This window comes from Eulemur rufifrons, chromosome 15 (genome assembly GCF_041146395.1).
Source record: "Eulemur rufifrons isolate Redbay chromosome 15, OSU_ERuf_1, whole genome shotgun sequence".
In the NCBI taxonomy this organism is placed as follows: Eukaryota; Metazoa; Chordata; class Mammalia; order Primates; family Lemuridae; genus Eulemur; species Eulemur rufifrons.
The window spans coordinates 60,770,976-60,797,881 of NC_090997.1; the positions used below are offsets into that span (position 1 = coordinate 60,770,976).

The 26,906-nt window shown below is 42.0% G+C and overlaps 1 protein-coding gene across 1 annotated transcript; it reads left to right on the forward strand.

Moving 5' to 3' along the window:
* Positions 1-4,122: 4,122 nt before the first annotated feature.
* Positions 4,123-22,398, forward strand: LOC138395970 (divergent paired-related homeobox-like). The gene is given in 5 exon segments (XM_069489074.1): positions 4,123-4,684; positions 19,339-19,526; positions 21,156-21,211; positions 22,045-22,224; positions 22,377-22,398. Coding segments are annotated over 5 exon segments (1,008 nt in total).
* Positions 22,399-26,906: the final 4,508 nt, after the last annotated feature.

A 26,906-nucleotide genomic window follows, 5' to 3' on the forward strand; every position in this document is an offset into this window, starting at 1 on the left:
GAGAGCTGTGTGGGAGAAGCAGGTTTTAGGTGATGGGATTCAGGACACCCTCCCCCAAAATATGGCACCTTGGCACTCAAGAAAATATCAGAAGCAGGAAGCTCAGTCTCACGTTCCCCTCTTCCCACCTGAAGCAGGTCATAAAACCTAGAAAGGATTTTTCTGGTCTTCCCCGAAAGCAGGTCATAAGATATTTCCTTATGAAGGCTCCCATGCCATTTAAAACTTATAGTAAATAAATTTATATGCTTTTCTCTTGCTAATCTGTCTTCTGTTATAGGGGCCTCAGGCAAGAACCTAAGATGGGAAGGAAAGATATTTATTTTTCCCCTACATAGGCCAAGGGGCCAGCCAGTGCCAAGGTGCTGGGTGGGAATAAGCCCAGCAAAGTTAGTGTGGAGGAAGTGGCAGGGCTGCTGTGGAGACTCATGTGCATGAAGTGCCTGGCATAGAGATAGCACTTGACAAATGGTAGCAGTAATTATGATAGTCACTCGTCAGATGTCTGTGGTTTGATTGATGGAAACAGGTGCATGGTTATCGGGCCAAGAAGGCCCCAATCTGTTCCTTGGCCCCAAGACGAGTAGTGTTTTATTATGACTCTGACCTCTAAGTGTGACCCCAGCACCCATCCCATCAGCATTCCTAATTTCCCTCCATCAGAAAGGTCATGAGGCCATTCTCCAAACAAAAAAGATGTTGAGGAGAGGATGCCCTTTGCCCACCACTGGGCAGTAGTTCTCAAGGTGTGGTCCCTGGAGCTTCAGCATAGCCTGGGAACTTGTTAGAAATGGAAATTCTCAGGCTCCACCCAGATCTACAGAATTGGAGACTCTGGGCAGAGGCTCAGCTCTCAGTGTTTTCACAAGCCCTCTGGGTGACCCCGATGGATGCTCAACTTTAGGAACCGCTGCCTGGGGCTTCTGTTCTCCAGGTCTCCCAGAGCTGGGGAAAGCTTCCCCAGGTCACTCCGTCATTTCCTTTGCTCCCTATGGAACCGTGTTATCAGAAGGACAGTTTGTTATTATTGCTATTATTTTAGGTTTCCTGAGATGCCCTGTGGTTCCCTATGACTGTCTCTGCCCAGGATCCCTAGAGATAGCCCAGCTGCCTCTCTAGACTGATGTCACCAAATTCTGAATGAAAATGGCTCCAGCGAGGCTCTGAGACCCACCCAGAGAGCTTCTTCTACCCTGCTCACTTCCTCCAGCATTTTAAAAAATGGCACTGACTGTAACCAAGTTCAATTTCCTACCACGTACCCCAGGAGAGCCAATAAGTCAAGAGATACGGTGTTGAGGCAAGGAAAGCTACTTTTATCCAGAGAGCCACCAAACTGAGAAGATGGCAGACTAATGTCCCAAAGAACCATCTTAGTATGAACTTTAGGCTCCTTTTTATCTTAAGGAAAGGGAGAAGAGGGGTTGGGTTGCCAGAGGTAACTGAGGACCACAGACATCTGGGCATCAGTGAGGGTCTGAGGAGGTTGTAAAACTTCTTTGCTGTTGGTCAGTTAACTTTGGAGGATGAAGGTCAGGATGTTCCCACAAATCTTTAACATAGTATCATCACTCCTATGTATACTTTCCTTATCTTCCTGGGAGTTAGTTTTGGAAAAGGCATGGTTGTCACCTATCTTCTAGCCTACACGGAGAGCTCAACAGAAGCTTTTAACCTAAAGGATATTACCGCTGGGGGTCACAGGCAAAATGGAGCTAGTTAGGCTAGGGCCTCCCTTCCACTGCTACATGACCACCCCTGAGAGCTACTTTCAGCTTTGTTATTATGAAATTTAAAAAAACAACAACAAATTTTCAAAACTGAGATAGACCAGCTTCGGATTTCCAGACAAGACACAGCATTTACTCCTTTCCCTGTCCCAGGAAGATGTTATCTCGCTGTTTACTGTGAATCAGATAAGACACGATAATGCTCCAGGAACCAGGCCACTTCCAGTAACTTTTCCAGCACTGAGAGCCCACGCGATCTAATTTTTCCATAGGAAATGGTGCGGCTGACATATAAAAACAACTCTACTGGCCCTCCACTGTAATGACATGGGCAAGGGTGGGCGGAGGGCAAAAGAGGAGGGAGGAGGTCTTTGGAAATTTGATTTTGTTGCTCCTCAGTTTGAACCCTCTGGTAACTTCTGCTGGCCTACGCAGGCATTCACGAAGTTAATCCAAAACAGAGTTACCCCCGGCTCCTGTTTAAAATGTAGATTCCTGGGACCCTAAAATAAGTGCTTCGAATACAAGCAGTTTTTCACATTTTTGAAAATACAGGAAAGATATAGCCTAACTAAATATCTTCACAGAAAAAGGTTCTTCGTGATACAGGAGCTGCTACCTCTCAAGAACAATCTCTTACCATTTAGAATAATATTTGTTGTTTTTTGGTAGTATTTTATATATTTTATTAATATAAGTTTTATTCTGTTTCTATCTTACTTAGAAATTTTATTAGGAAGTTCTGCTTAAATTTATTAAAAGTATTTTCAGTATTGATATGATCATTTGTTAAGATTTAACTGACTGACATAACAGATTATGTCGATAGATTTCCTGAGATTGGGTCATACTGGAATTCTTGGAATAAATCCTGCATGGTCAAGGTTGCTACTCTTTGGATGCATTGTTAGATTGTATGTAAAGCAAAATTTGTTATGTTTTAAAATGTTTAATTTTTATTATGGTAAATAGTTTTTTAAAAGTCAAATAGTTCCATAAAATTTATAATACAAAATAGTAGTCCTTGCCTTACCCTACCTACTCTTCAATTCCCACTTTCTAGAAGATAAACACTTATAATTTTTATATCTGTGTCTTTTGGCATTTGCTTTTCTATTTCCAAATGACATACAGTTATTTCTTGATATTTCAGTTTCTGATACCATGCAGAGAATTCAATTATTGGATTATGGGATTTAGCTTTTTACCCACACAATCCCCCCCACACACACACAAATGCACACGCACATACACACACGCCCCAGAAACACTCACACATTCACACATAGAAACCTACTCTTCCCCACACCATGTAGTTATATCATAATTTTGGTTGATCAATATTCAGTTTGCATTATTATGACTAAGTAAATAATCTTCCCAACTAAGTCATGAAATGAACCATGATTAAGTTTCCTTCTTGTACAACTTGAGGTTTTTCTCTATTGTTAATAATTTCCTTGCTTTTTTACTTTCTTAATTTTCTTATATACCAATCACTGATTCACACGCAAACTGTCTGACAGAATGAAAAATCTCATTTCCATGCTTCCAAAAATCACATATTCCATCAAATGCATCTTTTTCAAATAGATTTCCCATCTGGAGCCTTCTGTCCTGCTCCAGTCAGGGCTGATAATCCTCTTGGCCGGCTGCATGGCTGTCATCCCGAGATTTCCCTTCATCAGCCTCTCAGATTTCCCTTCTCTCTCTTGGAGTTCTTATCTTCTTTCTTGATTTACTTTCACATTTGGTGGAGCACACTCCCCAAGAGCTTTCTGAGAAAGGGCACATAAAAGTTAGATTTTTTTGTGATCTTGAAGGTCTGAAAAAATTTTATCCTGACTTCACATTTGATGGTCTGTTTGGCTGGGTGTCAAATTCTAGACTGGAAATAATATTTTCTCTGAGAATTCAGAGGCATTGCTCCATTGTTTTCTACAGGGAAATTTTACCATTCTCATTCCTGCTCCTCTGAACGTGGCTTGATTTTTCACTGTTTTGTCATTAGGGACATGCAATCACACAGTGCTGTGCGCTTTAGTGTCAGGTAGTTTTATCCTTGGTGCTTGGGTCTGGGCAGACTCACTCTGTTCTGGAAAATTGCCTTGATAGTTTATTCCCTCTGTTCTCCCTTTCTGGAACTCCGTGTCATTCAGATATTGGACTTTCTCAACTGAACCTTGAATTTTATCTTTTCTTTTCTCTGTTTGTCCATCTATCTGATTGTGTTTTCTTGGAGACTTCGTCATCAACTTCATCTTCCAACAAGGGTTACCAGGTAAATTTGAATTTCAGACAAACTAAGTATTGCATGGGACACACTTATACTAAAAAGTTATTTGAGTTCTTATCACTATATTTGACCAGAGGAGCACATCTGGATCAGAAGATGTCAGGCTCAGAGAAGCTCCCTGCAGGCAAGCACCAGATGCATCCACACAGAAAACAAACCATGTTCACTGAGAAGCAACTGGAATCTTTGAACATCTTGTTCAATAAAAACCCATACCCAAACCCCAGCCTTCAGAAAGGGACAGCCTCCAAAATTGACATACATCCAACAGCACTGCAGGTTTGGTTCAAGAACCACAGAGCAAAACTCAAGAAAGCAAAATGCAAGAACGTTCAGCAAAAACAAGAAGCTCAATAGCAGCAGATACCTCAGGGTGGAATCAAGACCAGTCCCTGCCAGAGAAATATGAACATACAACCCAGATCCCCTAACGACGCCTATCCTGTAGCCCTCATTTATGCAGGTCACCAGGCACCCTCGTACCAACTCAGCTTATACCCCAATGTTAAGGTCCCTACAGATGTCTTCCTTGGCCACAGAATAGCCCATTTTGGCTGCTGCCAAGATCCTAACATTTACTGCCTCTATTCCATTTTGAAACCCCAGGTTGGTTCTCCATGCTTCAGTTCTAATGTTTTTGGCTATTCACTTCTACAAGGTAGGGAGAGACACCAGACATAAAACGTCACACGTAATGATTTCCATTCAAGAGAATGCTACGGGTAGATAGATCAACAACATGGGTGGATTTCAAAAACATTATGTGGCACAAAAGAAAGACACAAAAGGCTACTAACTATATTAATTCCATTTGTATGAATCCCTAGAGCAGGGAAAAGTCATCTCGCATGGCAAAAAGATTAGTGGCTGCCCATGTGGAAAGAATTAAAGGCACAAAACAAATTTATTTGGGTGGCAGAAATGTTTCATGTCTTAATTAGGGTGGGAGTTACCTGGAGAAATAAATTCATCAAAACATTAAGAACTGTGCATCTAAAATCTGTGCATTTTGTTTTATATACATTAAACCTCAATAAGAAATATATAATGAGAAAAAAAGTTATTTATTGTTTATATGAAATTCAAATAACACTGGGAATCCTGAACTTCTATTTGCTAAATTTGACAATATTTCTTGCAACTCTACTACTGAATTGTTCCTTTTTACTATTCTATTTTAATCTCCAAGATCTCTCAATTGTTCTCTAAACACTCCTTGTTTAATAGCTTGTTTTGTTTCTTAAATGTGGTGTCTTCTCTTTTCTCTCTAGAGAGATTGAGGGCTTTTTAAAGAAACTTTTAAAGAAAGTTTCCTTCCACTGCCTACACTTTTTCTTTTTTCGGTCTCTGCTTTTTATGTTAGATTTCCTCACGTGCCTGGTGATCCTTGGTTGTCTGCTCATATTAAAGAGCGATGCACTAAATGGCTGCTGGGAGTCCACTGGGTGTGGCTAGAACCTGTGAGCTTCCCTGCACCACTACCTCCTTCACTGGGGGCTTCTACTGTCAGTATCTTTAGGTCTCCTCTCCTAGGCTGGCCAGATTCCCAAAGAGAAAACCTCTAATGTTCTTTCTGGAAAAGATAAGCATGGCTGTTAGCATTCTGGGAGGGAAAGCATGGAAGAAGACCCGGGGTCCCACCTTTCTATAACTACTCTGCCTCCTAATTCCCATTTTCTATATGGTATCCTTGCCTCAGTGTGCCTGGTGTCCCTGACTCCCAAATCCCGCTGGTTCAGCACTCCAGAGAGTCTCCCATCAGGAGGCAGTGGGGGGCCACTCATTCTGTGTAAGGCAAAGGAAGAGACCTGGGAGCCTTAAGTACTCTTTATGTGGATTTTTATTTAATTTCCCTGTTTTCCACTCCTCTTAGATCCCCCATTTTCAGAGGTACTCGATTCCCCCAGTTCCTGAGCATTTCTAGGGTGGAACTCACTTCTGCCTTGGGTTTTGGCTATCTACAGTCTGCTCGGTCGGTTACCACTCGTACATCTCTTTCCAAACTTTCAAAATTTTGTTGCTGTTACCCTCTCCTGTTCTTTTGTCCTTCAAGTTGATCATTTACTGTCATTTTATCAGACTTTTAGAAGAGAACAATAGTAAATATTTCTGCTCACTACGTGAAGTTTAACCAGATATTGCTGGTATTTCATTTGGAAATTTGCATCCATTCATAAGTAAGATTGCTTTATAATTTTCTATTCTTGTAATAGCTTTTGTCAGGTTTTTGTATTACAGTTTTGCTGGCTTACAAAATGGTTGTCTTTTCACCTTTTTCTACTGCCTAGAATAATTTAAATAACATGGAATTATTTGTGTTAAAGATTAGATAAAACATGGCTACGAAGCCATACAGTTCCAATTCTTTTTTTCTTTTGTGAGACAGAGTCTTACTCCGTTGCCCAGGCTAGAGTGCCATGGCATCATCATAGCTCACTGCAACCTCAGACTCCTGGGCTCAAGCAATCCTCCTGCCTCGACCTCTCGAGTAGCTGGAACTACAGGCTCACGCTACCATGCCCAGCTAATTTTTTTCTATTTTTAATAGAGACAGAGTCTCTAGTTTCGCACTTGCTCTGGCTGGTTTCAAACTCCTGAGCTCAAGTGATCCTCCTACCTCGGCCTCCCAGAGTGCTAGGATTACAGGCGTGAGCCACCGTGCCTGGCCTGATTCTTTTTTCAATGGTAGATTTTTAATTGCATTTCCAATCTCTTCTGTGGTAATTGATCATTTCAGATTTTTCATGTCTTCTTGGATCAATCTTATTAATTTATATTTTGCTAGCAAATCATCCATTTTCATTAGGCTTTCACATTTGTTGCCCCAAGTTTCTTGTAGTATCCTCTTATAATTCTGTTAGTCTTTATTTGAATTATATCTCCTTTCTCATTCTAACTCTTGAATATTTTTCTTCTCTTAGCCTTTTCTCTTAGCTGGCCCTTGAGAAATTTATCTATTTTATTAGTCTTTTTGAAGAGCCATATTTTGATTTATCCTTTATATATATTTTTGTTTGTTTGCTTCATATGTGTTTTATCTTTGTTAATTTCCTTTTCCTTTTGGTTATTGCTCTTTTTCTAATATCTTAAGATGAATATAGTTAGTTCCTTTATTCTTTCTTCCTTAAAAATAATGTAAAGCTATAAACTTCCTCTGAGTAAGTTTTCACTGTGTCCCACAGCTTTGTTCCTTTCTTTGCTTTTTAGTTTGTAATTTTCCTTTAAATTTCCTCTTTGATCCAACCTGTTATCTAGTAGCACATTTCCTAATTTCCATGGCATTAGGAATTTATTTTGTCATCTTATTTATATCTGATTTCATTGAATTATGATCAGGTGGTCTGTTAGATCACACTTTTTAAAAATGTATTGTCTTTATGGCCAAGTACAGAATTGACTTTTTTTTAGTGTTTCATGAGCACAATAAAAAATGATATTCTCTATTTGAAGGATATGTCTATATATAGTCATTACATCAATTTTATTGATCATATTAATCAATTCTTTTCTGTCCTTAATTATTGTTTATCTATTAGACCTATTCACTCATGGGAGAATATATTGAGGTCTCCCACCATCATTATATTTGTTGTTAGGTTGCTCTTGCATTTCTGATTGTTTTTGCTTTAGATTTGGCTTCTTTGATGTTTGGTACCTATATGTTTTGATTATTATATTTTCCTTATTAATAGTACCTCTTATATCATTACATTAACCCCCCCCGTAGTGCTTTTCCTCTAAAATTCCACCATACATAATATTAATATTTCTGCTTTCTTTCTGCTTGCATTTGCCTACTTCTTGATTTTCACCCTTCTTTTGTACTGAGTTTTAGTTATGTTTCTTATATAGGTAGGTTTGGGTTTTTTTTTTTTTTTTTAAACACAATCCAATAGTTTATCTTTTTTTTACAATTTCCCATCATAGTATTTAAGAATACTTTGTCTTTTAAAGAAAGAACTCAGTTTTCACATTTTGTGATATATTACTTAATTTTATTTCTTCCAACTTTTTTCTATACTTTACTTTTAGTGTTTTTTCTTCTTTCTTTCCCTTACTGTAGCTGGTTTGAAAAAAAAAAATCGTTCCTTCCCGATTCTATTCTGACACATACTTTGACTACTAGCATCTGAAAACCAGATACTGTCATCCTTACCACTGAGATGCTTCAGCTTCCTCCTGATTCCTCCTCACTCAAACAAAAGGAGAGCTTTAGAGTCATTTTTTGTCCTCTCCCCACCCCTCCTTAGAGCCTTGGAATTCTGTGTATTTGCCCCTCTCCTTCCTTCTACTCACCAATAGTTGCTGTTTTTTTCATCTAAGCTCCTATCCCCACCCTCCCCCACACAGATCTCCTTCCAGCACTGTATTTTGCTGGGAATGTGTTTTGCTTTTCTAACTGATTATCCTCTCTCTGGCTGCTGGCCCTTTTTAAATGGGATGTTATTTTTCTCCATAGGCTCATTAGATTTCAGGGTATGGTGGTTTATGTGTCCTAAGTGACAGGAGCCCCACAGGTGCTGGAGGGTGAAGAAATCTCAGTCCCCACAGGCTGCCAGCACTGTGCTAGGCACCTGCAGGAGCCTCCCTGCCCCCCAGACTTCTCACCCCACCCAGCCTCAGGGTTGAGGACTCAGCCTCCCATTCATCTCCTCCTTGGCCTCTTTAGGGATAGGAAAACTCAGCAGTCACATGGGCTTGTGCTGACTTTAGCCCTGACCGCCCAGGTCTCCTCGGGATTTGCTGCCTTCCATTTTTCACCTTGGACACTATTTTCTAGGCACTTGTCCAGCCCACTGGGACAAGGAACCTTACAATTCTCTCTGCTTAGAACCCACCAGAGCTGCAGGCCTTACTCACATCCAGCCACCCACAGGAGTTAGCAGCTGTTTGAGTCTGAAGGGGAAGAACTTTTGGAGTGGGGAGTGGGAAGGATGGAAAAGACATCCAGGTTGTCACATTCCCAGAACCTCCTTTTGGCCCCATAAATTATTTCTGTAGCCATTAATCATGCAGGAAGCCTGGATTAAGAGAGCAGAGTTGGACTGAATAGCTGTAGTCCTGGTTCAACATCAGCTTGGGTATAAGCTCGCTCCACTCCCAAGTTTCAGCCTGGGCCATCTGGGAGACAAATGCCAACTACTGTGGTCCTACACTGCATTTGTAGCAGGACTGCATGCAGAGATAACAGAGAGTTGCTGCACTTTCACCATGAAAAAAAAGCCATCAAAATGGCTTAGAGTAAAAATGCAAATCTCTCCTAACCCTGCTTTATCTGATGAGATATCCACCACAGTGAGGAATCACTGCCTGTCTCCCCTCAGAAGTGTAAAGATCAGGCTGGTTCTGCAAAGGAAGATTGAGTGGGCATATTATTAACCTAAATGGAATTAGGTTTCTGTTTCAATAAAGATTCCCATTAAGGCTGAAAGCAATACAGTTACAGCAGTGCACCAGTAACCACCCACTGGCTGTAGGAAGATGTGCTTGAATTACACCTGGCTGTGCACCCATCATCACTTTGCAAAAGGCAGTAACATGAGGTGGACCTCTGTGGTCACTCTGTCCTTCAGGTGATGGCCACAAAGGAACCCAAGCTTGGATGTAATCAATACTCCCAACATACATTACTCATGTATCAGCACACAACAATAGGCTGACAATGATTAATCAACTAATTATAATAGTTCTTTTCATCCTATAGTATGTGACTTGTTGAATATTTTTATATTTAGTTGCAATGGAAAGGTATGACAACAATATTTCATTCAAACTGTGTCCATCAAGAAGGGCAAATCCGTGTTTCTATTTCCCTCGGAGAGGCGTTGCCGGGCCCTGCCACACTAGGACAAGCAGCAATTCAAGAGTCTTTGTCCTGTTTACCTATTTCCAGTCTGATGAAAATTCCAATTCTCCTCTTTTAAAAGACATAGGAAAGAGGTCACATGCTGACAGCCTCTGGGCTGCATCAGCCCTCAGATCTGTTTTGTGCCAGCAGTAGGTTTTTTTGGGTTTGTTTTTGTTTTTTAATGAATTCATGGCCAGTCTTAAAAAAAAAAAAAAAAAAAAAATCAGGAAATTTAACAAAAAAGTCTGAACTTCTAGCTTTCCTTGGGAAAAAAGACTGTCTGGCTACTCTGGGCCCCAGTTTCCTCTTATTGACAACTGGCAGGACTGAGCAGCAACTGTCCCTGCTAGGGGCAAGCTCTCTTCCTCTGGCCCCAGGCCCAATACTTTCTTATTCTACTCCCAGCAACTTCTTCCACGTTTATCACCAGAGCGGCTGCTGCCTTAGGAGTGCGATACGCTAGGAATAGCAGAAGCCACAGTTCTAGTTCCTGCTACTCTGGGAAACACCTGCCATGACAATTTTAAGCCTTCATTACATATCAGGGAACTGGAACCAGAGAGGTGAAACGGCTTCCCTGAGGGTGTTCACCCAGTGTTCTTTCCAATGCACCCTAAATGCAGAGCACAAAGTGCTTCTGTTGTTCAGAGGAAAGGTAGGGCAGCAGGAGCTGAAGGGGCAGGTAAGTCAGGTGCAGCGTCAGGATGTCTGCCTCACTTACCAGATGTGTCTAAAAGGACAACCCTCATTTTCTTCCTGTTTCCTCAACAGAGAAAGGCTGTTAATCCCCCCACTTCTTCCTCCACACCTGTTATTCTGAGCCGGATGAGAGATTCCAAGCCACCTTACAGGAGCATGGCTACAAGAACCTTGGGCTCTAAATTCATCTTTACTACTAATTGGCTGTGAAAGCTTGGATAAGTTGTGTCATTTTTCTTGATGCCAGTTTCTCCATCTTTAAAGCAGGAAGTTGGATTGAATGATTACTGAGATCGCTTTGATTTCTACTCTTCAGTGTCTTCCCTAGCATCTAAAATAAAATAAACCAGAAAATAATAGTGAAAATGATCTTGCATCTACCCAGAAATTTAGACACAAACCAATTGAGTCCATTTGTAAAAAACAAGAAGGTAAAGAAACCATGATTAATAATAAGTGAATAATAATGATCAGAATAAAAGACAAACAAATTATCTGAAGGCAAAAATGAATGAGCCTATATACTTTTGCTTTTTAAAAAGATTTGAAATTCTCTACCAAAGTGGCCACCCATTATCTGTAGTTATCAGTTCCTTGTAAAATATGTTATTGGAACAATGCATATTCTATTCAGAAGTATATTGCCATTTAAAAATTCTTTTCCAGTAAAAGTATTGAATTATAAAATCAAACACCAACATTTTTATTCTAAACTATGGTAGGTAGATAAGAAATAAAATTAGGTCAACATGAATAATTTCCTGCATGGCAGGTTATGGAATTTAACGTCCGTGGTGTTTTCCATCTTTGAAGTTAACATGTAATTATATTTGCTTTATGCCAATTCATCTGCCCCTAAATGTTTCAAAGTGAAAAAGAGAAAGACAAGGCTGCCTGTAGCTGCCTCTCCCTCCATACACAAAGCAGGCCAGGCATATGCCCCACTGGACTCTGAGTGTATGTTTCGGGGGAGGCCCCCCTACTTAGTAGTATAAGGGCAGAGGTAACATCTCTTTGTGTCGTGGAGCTATCTGGCTCAGTAAAAATGCGTAGGTCAGTCTGCATGTACACCACCTTCCTCACTCCCAGAACTGAGAGTGCCCTCCCAAATCTGTCCCTTAGAAACCTGACCTCTCCTGATGGGTTGTCACTTATTTTCTGGGAACCACCCTGCATCAGCCCAAACCATTCATACCCCAGGCACACTACTCAGGGGTAGAGTTGGGGGCAGGGGTTGATCTTGGCCAGGAGGAACATTTTGTGTTCTCATTCTCTTCCTTCTGTAACCCCATCCTGGCCACAGGCACCAATGGCCAAAATCACAGTTGAAAATGATATTTTGATTATTTGGCCTAGACTCCCCGGTTCTGACTTTCATTTACCATTGAGAGAATTCTCCTCTATTAAATAGCAGTTACCTTAGAAAAGCCCAAGACCCACCATTTTGTGTCCACCATGTTCCCAGACAAGGGAAAGGAAAGACATCAGGAAATCCTGAATGTTAGCATCATCAAGTATGTCAAAAGATACGTTGGAGGGAAAATCCGAACCTCTTGCCATCCTTCTCTAACCACTAGGACCTATTTGTTTTTTCTCTTCATCAAGAACAATAAAAATAAAATATAGCTGAAGATATGCGTTGCAAATTAACTTAAGCCAATTTGACCATTCAGTAATTATCAGGTTCCTATGGTAAATATTGGTAAATACCTGGGGTTAGAGGAGGGTGGAGATTCTACATCCCTTTCCACCAGCTCCTCAGCCCCAGGTGGTTCATTATGATGAAAGCTAGTCTTAGGCCAGTTTTTGCTAAACTTACAAACCTTATTAGTGTGGGGGTGAGAAGAAACTTGACCTTTCCCCCTAAAATTCGCTGAAAGATCAACTCACAATTAAGGAAGATTTATAAGAGAGAGACGTTTATTTTTATTTATTTTTTTAACCATGCACATGGGGAGAATCACAGAGTGATTACTCAATATTCCAATGGGCTCCACCTGCCTTTTAGAGGGGAGAGGGAAATGAGCAGTATAGATAATTCTGTTTAGGGGCAATAAATGGTTGCTAAGGAGGATGAATGGATGGGGGAAACAGATTGACTTGTAAATGAGTCTCTTAGCAAATTAAATTAACCTGAGAGATAGTTATTAATTTAAAATTATTTCGGCTAAGTCTAGTTGCATTCTTGACACTTTTCCTGCAATATATCGAGATAACAGGGAGGGGAAGGGAAGTCAATTGTTCTTTTGATCTGTCAGTTCAGTTTATGCAGAAAGAGGGAAAGCCCCTTCCAATGCTTTTTGATCTTGAAGGTCTGTAATTCAAAATACACTCTATACCAAGGAGTCATATTTTGGGGTGAAATTTCCTGACCTCCTTCATTTACAAGCAGGCACTGAAATCATCTTGCTTTAATCTTGGTCAAGTTCCCACACTCAGACACTAAAAAGCACCTTGCACGAGAAGGAGGCAGACACCACATTCTAACAGCAGCTCAGTTGGGCTTCTGGCAAGGTCGGCAGCAGAGCCCCCCGGGCAGTAGAAGGAGGCAGGGCCAGACGGACTTCTGCACCTGGGGCGCTGCCCCAAAGTGTAAGGCGCCTGGGCTTGCTGCAAAGGTAAACTATCCCCTTGCAAGGATGGTGGGACCTAGTATAGTCTTCTATCCAACCTCATAGCTAGAACACTATTCATTTAGCCAATAAAAAAGTCTTTCTTACATCACTTATGCTAATTGACACACCCTCTAGTGTAGATTTCTATAACAATATTTATAATGCTTACATAACCACTTCTAGATGGTGGTTTCCTGATTAGGTTCCTTCAAATGGTATCCATGTCCCCTAGAGTGAATAGCAGAGTTAATTTACACATATGTATTATATATCACAGTGTTTATATGGAATTCTTTTAAATTAGTAGAGATAACCTTCTGACATATTCTACCTGTAAATTTGACATCTTCATGCAACATAGTGACTGTAATTAATAATGATGTATTGTATTCTTATAGTCTTGAAAATCACTAAGAGTAGAGTTTAAGTGTTCTCATCACACACACAAAAAAATAAGTACATGAGGTAATACATATGCTAACTGGCTCAACTTAGCCATTCCATAGTGTATACATATTTTAAGAAACTATATTATACACAATATATACAATTTTTATTTGTCAATTAAAAAATTAACATAACTTCTCCACTACTCCAATCTATCATATTGCTGGAGAAATTGTAGAAATAAGCAAATAAAATACTTTTTTTTTTTTTAGTTTGTATCCCGTGTCAATGTCCAGCCATTACAGAAAATGTATTTGAATAGAGTGCAGAGAAAGGAAGACACATGAAAACAAGATGGGGGTAAAAATGGCCTGGGGACCTTGGAAGTTGTTTTAGCTTAATTAAATTATTTTAGCAAAGCAGTTTGCTAAAAAGGATGGTAAGGGAAGGGACAGGGGAAGGGATGGGAAAGAGATGGTGGGGAAGCATTCTTCTCCACATGCATCCTCTCTGCAAAAGGAGCCTAAGCCCCTTCGTAGAGGAGGGATTTCCTTCTGGGCTTTGTAGGTGAGACACTGAGTTTATCAAGAGTGGCTCCTGAAGCCACTGCTTGGGAAAAGAACACAGTGAAAGGGACCATTGAACAGAGCTAGATCCCTCTATCAGGGTCATTTACTTTTGCAGACAACTCAGACCATTGTTCCCTGGGGCAGGACAAGGGCATGACTCACTTGATCGATAACCCTCTGCTTTATCAGTTATATTAATAAAAACTCATACCTTGCTGCCTTCTACTCACCGTTGACATTTGCTATGGATGATAAGGTAATAGATTAAAAGAGCGGTATAGTTTGTTTTCCAAAAACTTCAGGAACATGTTCAGCATTATTCCCTATTATTTTACTAACTACCACTTGATGGTGTTGAGCTTTTGTCTGTAGAAATTAGTAGAGTGGGAAGAGCAAAAAATCAGAAAAAAAAAAAAAAAAAAAAAAGAGAGACCTAGGTTCTTGTCCCAGTTCTACCAGTCACTGAATGTGTGACAGCCTGGTCCCTTCTCTGAACTGAAACTACATCAACGACCTCTAAGGTCTCTTCTGGGACACAGCATTCATTCCTTCAGCAATTATCTATTGAGCATCTATGACATGGAAAGCATTGATCTAGGCTGTATCTAGAGAATATAAGAGTGAATAAAAGAGATGACATACCTAATCTCATGGAACCTACATTCTAGTAGGGGAAGAGAAACAATAAATAAGAAAATAAATACATAATTGTCACATTATCTGATAACTGCTCTGGAGGGAAATAAAGTGGAGTGAGGGGCATAGGGGCCTGTTTTATGCTGGATGGTAAGAGAAGGCTCACCAGTAAGGGGGCATTTAAGCAGAGACCAGGAGGAGCTGAAGGAACGAACCCCGTGTCTGGCGAGGTGAGGAGTGTTCTAACAGAGTGAGCAGCACATGCAAAGCCCTTGGGGGAGGAGACTGCTCAGTGCAGTCGAGGCACAGCAAGGCAGCCAGCTTGGCTGAGCAGAGTGAAGACGGGAGGCTGGTGGGGGATGGGTCACAGGGGTCGGAGCTGGGGACATGTGGGATTTGTAGGCACAGGAAGCCTTAAGCTTCAACTCAGATGAACTTGGGACACCACTGAAGGCTTTTTGACCCGAGAACTGCCATGTTCAGACTTACACTGAAACAGAATCTCTCTGGCTCCTGACTGCAGAGGTTAAAGAATAGAAATAGGCCAGAGATGATCGTGGCTCAGACCAGGTTGGTAGTTGTAGAGGTGGTAAAAAGTGGTCAGTTTCTAGATTTATCTTGAGAACAGAACCGACAGAGTTGTAAGAGACAGGAATCAAAGACAACTCCAGGATTTTTGTAATTGGAAGAATACAGGATTTTTGTTACTGATGTGGGAAGAGTGGAATTAAGTTCAGTTTGGGACATGTTAAATACAAGACACTTATTAGCTGTCCAAGAGGAGCTATTTAGTAGCCCGTTGGATATACAAGTCTAAAATTCAAGAGAGGTTTGGAATAGAGACATACAGCTGGCCCTAATGGTGTCTTGCCAATATCTATTTGGCACGCTCTGGGGTTCACCTTCAGCTTGGTAAATACTTGCCATACCTGCCGAGGCAGACTCTCAAGGTAGCCTCTATGATTCCTGCCTCTTGGTAGCCCCACTCTTGTGTGATGCACTCCCTATAAGTGTGGGACCTGTGACATGAATAGAATAGAGCAAAGGGGCAAGATGTATGTGATTGTATGTACACGATTATGTGATTACATTCCATAAAACTGTAGTGCCCATCTTGCTGGAGTCTTTTTTTCCCTTGTAGACTATGAATAAGCAAGTGGCCATGTTGGCAATCCTAAGTGCCAAAGAACAGTGGGTATCCCCTAAGAGCTAAGGGTGGTCTCTGGCCACCAACCAACCAAAAACTCAAGCTCTCAGTCCCATGATAACCACAGGGAACTGGATGCTGCCAACAATAGTGTGAGTGGAGAGATGAATCCTGAAGACCCTCCCTGGTGATAGGACTGTTCTTGGCTCAAGTCTGGAAGAGGAAGGAAGTGCAAGGGAGTCCATGTGCCCGGGAGCAACCTCTCACCGGTGAGTCATACAGTTGGTGGCCAATCCCCCAGCTTCCTCAGCCCTTACTGGGGCAAATCTGAGGTGTGAGGTATATATCTGAGTATGATAAAAGTGGCACTGAAGAGTAGTATGAAAAGAGTGGTCATTTCAATAAATGACTTCAGGTCAGTAAGATATCGTATGGGGAAAAGCAAAACTTGACCTCAATCTCACTCCATACATAAAAAATCGATACCAGGTAGACTGTAGATCTAAATTTGAAAGGTAAAACAAAGATTCTAGACAAAAAGAGAATAACTTTACGTCCTTGAGGGCAGGCAAAGATTTTTAAATCAGGAATTGTAAAGCATAACTGTAAAAGAAAAGATTGACAAATTGGACAGGCTAAAATTAGAAAATTTTGTTCATCAAAAACACCATTAATAGAATAAACCACAGAGAGGAAGAAATTATTTATGACCCATCTAACAAAGATCTTGCGTCCAAGCTCTATAAAGACTTACAAGTCAGTAAGTAAAAACTGACACACTATAAAAATGGGTAAAAGACTTGGATAGGCACTTTGCAAAAGCAAATTTAACTGAATAATGTGCAAATGGGGCTTAGCCCCTTTAGTCATCAGGGAAGTGAAAAGTAAAACTACAATGAGGTATTTCTATATATACACCAAAAGACTAAAATTTAAAAAGGTGTGAATGCTGAGTAATAGCAGAGATGTGGAGCAACTGGCACAACTATGTTAGGAAACCGTTTGACAACATCTACTAAAGCTGAACATACGCATATACTGCTATGCAGCAATTTCACTCTGAGCCACATACGTAAGAGAAATGAGCCTATTTGGTAACCAAAAGACATATGCAAAAATGTCTTAACAATATTTATAATATTTAAAAAATAGAAATTCACATGTCCTCAGAATAAAGTTGGTCTCATCACCCAATGGAACATTATTTGGCACTGAAAATGAACAAACAACTGCCTCACACAACATTCATGAATGAATGAATGAATGAATGAAAGAAGCCTTGGGGGAGGGGATGGAGAGTGGAACACAGAGAACCTCAACTTTACCTAAGATATTATCCTCATTTTATAGAAAACTTACGCATGAGACAAAAGTGAAAAATTGCTAACATTTTTTTAAGTCTGAATAATGAATACAGGGACTTGTAACATTAGTCTTTGTACATTTTGGCATTTTAAAAAATATGCGCCCTCCTCCAAAAACAAAAGTAAGCCAATGTGTGATACCTGAGCAGAGGTATTAAAGATGCCCCTGCTAAAGCCCAATTTTCTTCTCTACTAAAGCCCCTATGTTTTATATCACATAGGTTAATACACAATTACTGATTATTTTGCTTCACTGGAGTCTTAGTTCTGGCTGCCATAACCAAATACCACAAACTGAGTGGCTTAAACAACAGAAATTTATTTTTTGCAGTTCTGGAATCTGAGAAGTCCAAGGTCAAGGTGCTGGCAATGTAGGTTTCATTCCGCAGCTTCTGCTCTTGGCTTGTAGGCAGCCAGCATCTCACTGTGGGCTCACATGACTTCCTCTTTGTATGCATGGCACATGGAGAGAGAGAGCAAGCTCTCTGGTGTCTCCTCTGACAAGGGTACTAAGCCCAAATAAGGGCTCACCATCATGACTTCATCTAATTCTAATTACCTCCCAAAGGTCCCATCACACCGGGAGTTAGGGCTTCAACATATGAATTGGGGGGATGGTGGGTAGAACACAAACATTCAGTCCATACAATTGGCTAATTGCTTCATGTATATTATTTTTGCTGCCCAAACTAGATTGTAAATTCAGGCCATAGACTGAGTTACATTTCTCTGTTATTTCCCATGGTTCTTTGCATAGCAAAGGACACATCTAGAAATAATCAATAAACACTTGAGTGATTTATGGATTTATTGTCAGGAGTAAATTTGGTAATCTCAGGCAAGACATTTAATGCTCCATGTCACATTTTGGCCATTTGTGCAAATTCTTTCCTGTGTACTTTTATATGCACCCCTTATTTCCCCAAGGTTTTGCTATAATGGGTCTCAATAAATTTTTATTGAACAAATAAATGAATTTTAAGGGCGATCCACATACAAACTCACATATTTTTCCCATCTGGCAGATGTAAAAAAATTTAAGCTTCATCTCTTCTATTAGCTGTTGAGCATGGCAAAATGCCAGTATCGCCACAGAAGTAACACTGTAAAGTGTTACCAGCCATTTACACTTTAGCATGAACAAAGAAGCCAGATCTAAGTTCTTATAGGAGCAATTTTGAGCTCTAGAATTCTAAGGAAAGACAATTGTGAGGGACCAGAAGGGGAGGATTGAAGGCACCAAAGAGTAATAATAGCTCCTTTGCAATTTTATCTAAAGCTCCAGAATGTTGGCGAGCAAAATAATAAAGTATAAACAATCGAATTTACTCTTGCTGTTTGTATCATTTCATGGCATTGATCTGAAAAGCAGACAGTCAGTTATCAATGAAGCTCTTTCTACCTCCTTACTCTTGACTCCCTGGGAGTATTTATCCTGTGCCTAAATGAAGCACCGTTCAAAGGCCTGGCCCTATTCCTCTCCTAGTCAGCCTTTTGAGGGCTGGGGCTGGGAGCCACTAGGCAGAAAGGAGGGAGAGCCCTAGAGGTTGTAAACTGAGCCCCTACTGAATCCCTGGAGAAACTTGCACTGGAGATTGTGGCGCTAGCACAGGCGCTTGCCAGGCCCTTGTCATCTCCACCCACGGCCCAGCCACAGGGTGAGGATCAAAGGTGAGGATAATACATGCAAGTTGCTGGTGCACATCACTCTTACTGGACCCCTTACTGTTGGTGAAGGGGGGACAACAGAGAGCTTCTTGTCGGCCTCCTATTTTATGTTTGGCTTCTTCTAAGCTTCCCTATACTTTTCTAGCTGGAGGTTGGCATTTGAAAAATGTAGAGCTGGACCCTGGCCGAGGCCTGGGGGTCCTGGGTCCCCAGAGATACTCGTATGAAACAGAGATGTTGATTCTAGCTCTATGACCTCTTCCTCCTTGCCTCCCTGAAGTGAGATTTCTTATTTTTTCTTTGTATCTTACCCTCCTACTTCTATATTCACAACCCTAGACACTGAACTTTTGTTTAATTGTAACTCATTTTGCTCTAGGGAAATTTATAAGGCCCTTGAGCCTGCAACTCAGATTAAGGAAAATGAGAATGTTGTGGGTTTTACTGATTGATGTCACAAAAGACAACTGCACCTTCGAGACCACTTCCCTCAGGGCCACGCTCAGAGGTGAAGTCAAGTCAGCACTCACCGAGTGTCTCCTGGGTGACCAGCGCTGTGCAAGCACTGTTCGGTCCAAGGGAAGGGATGGCAGATTGTCTGCCGTCAAAGAGCTTATAGAGGGAGGGGATCAATTTACACAAATAACAAAATTGGAGCATCATTCATGGGGAGAGCGAGGGCTGTTCTAGATTCCTGCAGCAACCAAAATGTGACATGAAAATATCCATGATTTCTACCCGTGACTTTCTATAAGTCACAGATTCTGCTAATTTCCTAAGGCTTGTTGCCTATATTCATCATGGCAGGAAATACTAAATTGCCGTTAAACATGCGATTTTCATGGACCTCTGAATTCTGTCCTCAGACCTCTTGAGAGTCTGTATATCTCAAGTTAAGAACTCCTGGATCACCTAGAAAGCCTTTGGTGGTCATTTTCAGAAAACCCTAACTCAAATTGGCTTAAACAAAACGAAAGTGCATTATCTCACCTAATGGGAAGCAGAGAGTTAGGGCAGGTGTTTTCCAGTTCTCCATTCAGTCTATATGCTAGTTTCAGTCTATATGCTAGTTTCCCAGCTGTGGTAAGACGGCTACACAGGTTCCAAGTGAAGCATCCAAACACAGCAGTGTACATCAGTGAAAGAGAGGGGACAGCTTCTTAAGAAACAGGAAACCATGCCAGAGGTCTCTAGGCAGACCCTCTCCCTCACAACTAATTGCCCACTCCAACTAGTCATGGTCAAGGGCATGGGACCACAGTGATTGGCCTAGCCAATTGGAAATTACCTTGAGCTGGGGTCAAGCATACTGTCCCCTGAGTAGAGGAGAGCTGGACCCCTGAACAGCACTGAGGTCCTGTTTGGCAGGGAGAAGGAGAGGTCACTAGCACAGTCAGAAGCAGATGGGCTGGGTCCAAATCTGAATTATTTTTATTTTTATTTTTTTGAGACTGAATCTCACTCTGTCACCTGGGCTAGAGTACAGTGGCATCATCAGAGTCCACTGCAGCCTCAAACTCCTGGGCTCAAGTGATCCTCCTGCCTCAGCCTCCCAAGCAGCTGGGACTACAGGTACATGCCACCACATCTGGCTGATTTTTCTATTTTTTTGTAGAGACGGGGTCTCACTCTTGCTCAGGCTGGTCTCAAACTCCTGACCCTCAAGCAATCCTCCCACCTCAGCCTCCCAGAGTGCTAGGATTACAGCTGTGAGCCACCGCACCCAGCCTCAAATCTGAATCTTGACATATTTGGGCAGATGAAGGAGAGAGGCAGTTAGGGGGAGCTTCCTAAACAAGAATGCAAAATAGGATGCAAGAACAGAAATGCAGTCTACTGGTTTTGCATTCTTTAAGTTGCGAAGGACACAACCTAACAGAATGCAAAAACAGAAACAAGCACAGCACCTGGTGTCCAGGATGGTGAGTAAGATGACAGGCTGGCCTAGAATCTATGACAGAAGTTCACAGGTGAGGGAGGCGAAATTAAAGAGAGGGCTTATGCAGAGCCTTGGTGGGCAAGCAGAGTTCTCCTAACCAAATCCAAAGGACACTAGACAACCACCGTGGGTTACTCAGCAGTGGACTGGGGAGTAGAGAGCAGTATTTTAAGAAACAGCAGTCTGAATTGAGCCAGCAACTTCAATGTTGTAAAAAGTTCAAATGCCGTTTTAGTTTTATTCCTCTTTTTGGCCAGCCTGGGGCACAGAACCTGGAAATGGAGCAGTTTCTCTTTAAATGTGTCATTGCCAAGTGAGGCAGGCCTGCCAGAGAATGCAACCTGCAATACAGAAGAAACTAGCACATGCATTCTAGATTGTTCCAGTGGAATGTAGAGCCTACTTGAATTTTGCTAAAGCAATGCCAACTTTTTTTCCTTTTCAGTGAATTTGAGTTTCTATGGGCTAGAAAAATCGCTTTCAACTCCCAAGCATAATACCGACAGTGCAGAACAGGCAGGAAATAAGCCTCGTCCCTCCCATTCGTCTCACTTTTTAAACTGCTTTCCCACAATTTACCCTCCACAGGACACCGTGCTCTCCGAGCAACCCAAAGAGATGCTAAACCCAGGTCCATGGAGCTCTGCGCCTCCTCTGAGGCCTGCAGGCCAGGAGCCACCTCCTTCTGCAGTCTTGGCTAGTGGCCATCAGCCCGCCAGACTCGGTGCAGGGCTAAATTCAGCACATCCCGCAACTGTCTGGGGCTGGGAGCTGCCAGGGAGAAACAAAGTTCGAAAGTTATTCTGCCCAAGCAACTTGCTCCACACAGCAGACTAATTTCATACTGGCAATTGTCTAGACCACTGAAAGTACCAGTACGTTGATTGCCACATAAAATACAGTTTAAAGAATAGAGCACAAACAGAAGAAATCTGGGAATTTTCCTCCAGCTATTCCAAAACAGCATTTGCTTACAAGGACCTTCCATTCTGCATCTTCTGCCCCAACTTGGCTTGTAGGCTCCAGACCCATATTGCAACCCCACCTTTAATGGCTCCCTTGTGCTCTCCCTAAATCCATCGCACTGGGGTACAAGCCCTTTACGGGTCAGCCCCCCTGAAACTCCCTTACTCACACTGCATGCAGCAGCCACACAGCAAACCCCTTGCAGATTCGTGACGCTTCCGTGCTGTCTTGGGCCTTCACGCCTTTGCCACGCTGTTCCCTCTGCCTGCCGCCTTCTGCTCTTGCCCGGCTCACTCTGGATCAGCCATCAGAACATGGTGCAGGTGTCACCCTTTGTGATATTCCTGCCCATCACATTGGGTGAGGTGCTCATCTGTGCCTTGCCATAGTCCTCATGTCTCTATCTGGCAGGTGTGTTGATCTGTTCTGTCATCTCCTCCACACTAGGTTTAGGGGGGATCCAGCCCTTTTACCCTGTACCCCTAGCTCACGTCCTGTTCTCTCTTCTGCAGGCACCTTCCTAATGGGCCTTAATGCCTCTAATCATCATCTCCCCTCCCAGTCTCCCTCTTCACTGGCTCCAGAGTCATATCTCTAAAACATTTCTTTCCCTCTTTGTTTAAAAACCTTCTGTTATTCCTCATTGCCCCAGCTATGTGGCCCCACACACTCGAGGCCCTTGCCAAACTGACCCCAAATTTCTCTGTTATTCTCCTGTTGTGTCAAGCCATGGGCCCATGACACAGTCAAGAGTACCCAAAAGGGCCATAAAACGTCCCTCTTCCACTTTGGCTCGTGGGGTTTCCTCCTTCTCCATATCCGATAGGCAAATTCTAACTGTAAGACCAGGCGAAATGCTACCAGTAAATGGCTCAACTCCTAAAGCCAGAAGTCATTGCTTCTTTAGGGGCTGGCAATTCGGCCCAGTTCTGCTCAGCTGCTCCCTTGTTTCAGGCTGAGCTCCTGCCCAGAAGCCTCCGTGGCTCCAGCAAATGGCAGCTGAAGTCTTTTGAGTTGTCTTTGACCTTGTGCTCTGAGCCTAGGGTAAGGCCAGGGAGCTGAAGCAGCGATGGCCACCTGCCAACACACAACATAGACTCACAACACACCATGATGGCCCCTCCACAAGGGTGGGCTTCTGTCTTGAGCACTGGCCAGGGACACCATTCCCCTTATCATGGTATGGCCGGGGGTGCCTCTTTGGTGCTCTGTTACTCGCTCTATCACAAACCCACCCAGCACTAGGGTATGGATGACTACTGGGTCCACTGCAGACAGCCCTCACGAGTACTCCTTTCTAGAGTGCGATACACTTAAATCTTTCTGAAGTAAGAACAGGCTCTAAAAACCTGCCATCTGCCCTCTCTCCAACTCTTAACACAATCTGGTGCGGTTTGCTCAGGCAGCCCCTGCAGAGTGGGTAAATGTGGAAATGTGTCCAATTCTACTCCTACCAACTTGGTCTCTCCAGGCACCTTCCCAGGGCCAAGGCAGGGCAGGCTGGAAGGGCAGCGTGATGGCTGCCCTTGACAAGTGGTCCGACCGACTCAGTGGTGCCTCCTGCTGCAGGTGGATGCCCACGGCATTGGGAGGGGAGCCAGGTGCATGGCTTGCTACGGGTGCAGGCAATAAGGGAGTGCATTGTCCACAGAGGATTTAACAAGCAATAATAAAACCAAGTTAACAGGTGATCTGCCTTTTATTGTCACCATGAATGGGCAATTCTACATAATTGCTGTGATAAAAATACCTCTCTCACAAAACAGTTTTTGGTTTTAAATTCTAATTCCTGTGGTTGAGTTTTAATTATATATATTAAGATTCAAATTAGTAAATTGTATTTACTTATCCATTAATATGCATTGTTCTCTGCATGAAAGTTAATTTTCTGTCAGTTATGTCATCTCCTGACACACACAGACTCATCTGCACAGTCTCAGCTGCACCAGGATAAATCCAGAAATGTCAGAATCCTTCCAGGTTTGCACCAAGACACTTGTTTGCCCAACTCTTGGGTACTACATATATCTGCCTTTAAACGCTAGAGTTAAAACAAACAAAGAGAACACGATGACTGTAAAATAAAGAAACAGAACTTCAGTTAGCTCCGTACTGGCATTTTAGGTAACCACTTGGAGTTTTCATTTGTATTATATTAAGATATTTAGCAGTGAAACGGAGCATGAACTTCAAGGTATATTATTTTTTAAAACATTTTTGGAATGGAGATGAAATTTGTATAACATCCAGCTAAGCATTTTGAAGTGTACATTCAGTGGCATTTAGTACATTAACAATGCAGTGCAACCATCACCTCTAGCTAGTTCTGAAACCTTTTCATCCTTCCCAAAGGAGACTCCATGCCCATTAAGCAGTCACTCCCCACTCCCCTCCATTTTTGATTAGTATGTACAAATTTTAGTTTATACATGAAATTTTACTAATTTTTAAATGTTTTAAATTGAAAATTTCCTCAACTATTATTCTTATTTGTTATAAACTAATGTCATCATCTTGTACTACAAATAAATATGTAGGTATAAGTTTTTCCCTTTTTCCAAAAATCTTATGTTATAAAAATATAATTTTTTTTTTTTTTTTGAGACAGAGTCTCACTCTGTTGCCCAGGCTAGAGTGAGTGCCGTGGCGTCAGCCTAGCTCACAGCAACCTCAAACTCCTGAGCTCAAGCGATCCTCCTGTCTCAGCCTCCCGAGTAGCTGGGACTACAGGCATGCACCACCATGTCCGGCTAATTTTTTCTATATATATTTTTTAGCTGTCCATATAATTTCTTTCTATTTTTTTTTAGCAGAGATGGGGTCTCGCTCTTGCTCAGGCTGGTCTCGAACTCCTGAGCTCAAACGATCCGCCCACCTCAGCCTCCCAGAGTGCTAGGATTACAGGCGTGAGCCACCGCGCCCGGCCAAAAATATAATTTCTTTTTGTTTTACTCTATTATTTATTTTATTTAATTTTTATTTTTTACTGGCATGACTCTATATATGAAGTTCAACTTTTTAAAATTACTGATTATTTCTTTTCTGTACACTATTATTGTCCATTTCATTTTACGATTATTACTGAATATCATTTTGTTGTATAGACGAAGATTGATAAAAATGGCTCTATTCTGGGGGTCAAATAAGCCAGACACACACCCACCACAGCCACAGAACTGTCGCTTGGCCCCTGCGGGTCATCAGTCTCACATGTGCCGTCTCTGCCCTGCAGCTGGAGTGGCTCACTACCTGTGCGGCCTCCTCCTTGCTCCTTGGTCAGGCATGGGGAGGGTAGAGAGGGAAAATACTTTTTTTCCTCTACCTCCTAGGTTCTCCAGCTGGGGACCGCAAATTAGACTGACAAAAGACAGTCTAAAACACAAGAAACAAGGAGTTTATTAACATGTGCACACACATACACACAGGAGAAACAGCGAGGAGTAAGTCAAAGTGGTAGTTAGAGCTTGGGCTTATATAACATCTTAACAAAGAATGATATATTTGTAGAGAAGTGATAAGACAAAAGAAAAGGATTTTAGGCTTCCAAGGTTCTATGGTCTGAATGTCCCCTTTAAAACTTATGTTTAAATTTATTGCAGGAGGTGGCACCTTTAAGAAGTGATTAGGTAAAAGAGCTCCACCCTTATGAATGGATGAATGTTGTCACAAGAGTGTGTTAGTTATCCTGAGAGTTTATTCTTGTTAGAAGAGATGAGTTTGGCCCAATTTCCTGTCTCATGGGCTCACTTCTGCGTTCCACTTTTTTGGCATGGAATAACCCTGGAAAGATGCCAGCACCATGCTCTTGGACTTCCCAGCCTCCAGACTGTAAACTGAATCAATCTCTTTTCTTTGGGAATCACCCAGTCTGTGGCATCCTGTTATAGCTGCAGAAAATGGACTAAGACACAGGGCAGCAAACTGTGGCAAGGTAAACATGTGGGGGAAACAAATGGGAGATAAGGATTGTTTTAGCAAGGTTCCTTGTGTAGATTCCTCTCATGCCGTCTTGAAGATGATAAAAGAGTCTGATGGTTAAGAATTAAGCCTACTTTCAGGCAAATGGTCGGGGAAGGAGGGCAGAGTGCTTTTTTTGGTGTCTGTTCTTCTCATTGTCTTCAGCTCAAAATAATCCTTATGCCAAAGTGCATGTTTTGGGGTGGTGTGTTCCGATTCCTGACAGTAGCCATCTCTAGAGCTAGCTCCACTTAGAGAGCAGTGCTCCTCTAGCTTCTTTCATTTCTCTGAGTACCTTACTTCATGGGGGAGCCCAGCGTTTCCAGCTTTCACTGCCCCTCATTAGAGACAGTTTGGAGATCCCTCCAGGAAACTGGCTGGGGCAGATGAAAGCAGCACACTGCCCAGGGGAACATCCGGGCCCTCAGCTCACAGGGTAGAGCTAGCCCCAGCACCCCCAGAAGATCTCATGGAGCTGTTTATTTCAAATACTCTCTGTAGTAGATAGACATGTCTAAAAATAAACATACATACTGGGAAGTATTACAAAATGTTCTGTCTCAGCGGGCACAACTGAATGTTCCTGCCATGCCAAAGGCATGGGGACTTCCTGACTGTATCGCTATGGGTCCCGTTCCATGTCTACACCCAGGAGCCCTTAGTCTTAGTGGTAGGAGATTATTTGAGCCAGTTTGGGGATCTGGATCCCCATTACTAGAGGATTGCTTTTTTTTTTTTTTTTTTTTTAAGTTTAGGTGTATGTCTTACCAGTAATACTAACAGGAATGCTGAGATAATATCACCAATGATCTACCCCAAAGAGACCAAGAGGTGTGATAACCAAGTTGGCTTAGAAGCTTTCAACTCCTCATGTTGCATACAACATCACAGAGAACCTCCCATATGTGGAGGCAGATTCACAGGGATTCCAAAGCCCATACCTAGTTTTGTATTCATAATTTGTATTCCTTTTCTTAAACAGGTCTGATGGGGAAAAAAAAAAAACCCAAACTGTTTTTCTGCTACTATACTCTCACAACACAGAACACTTCTTTGGCCAGATGTGAGGGGGTTGTTTCCTCACA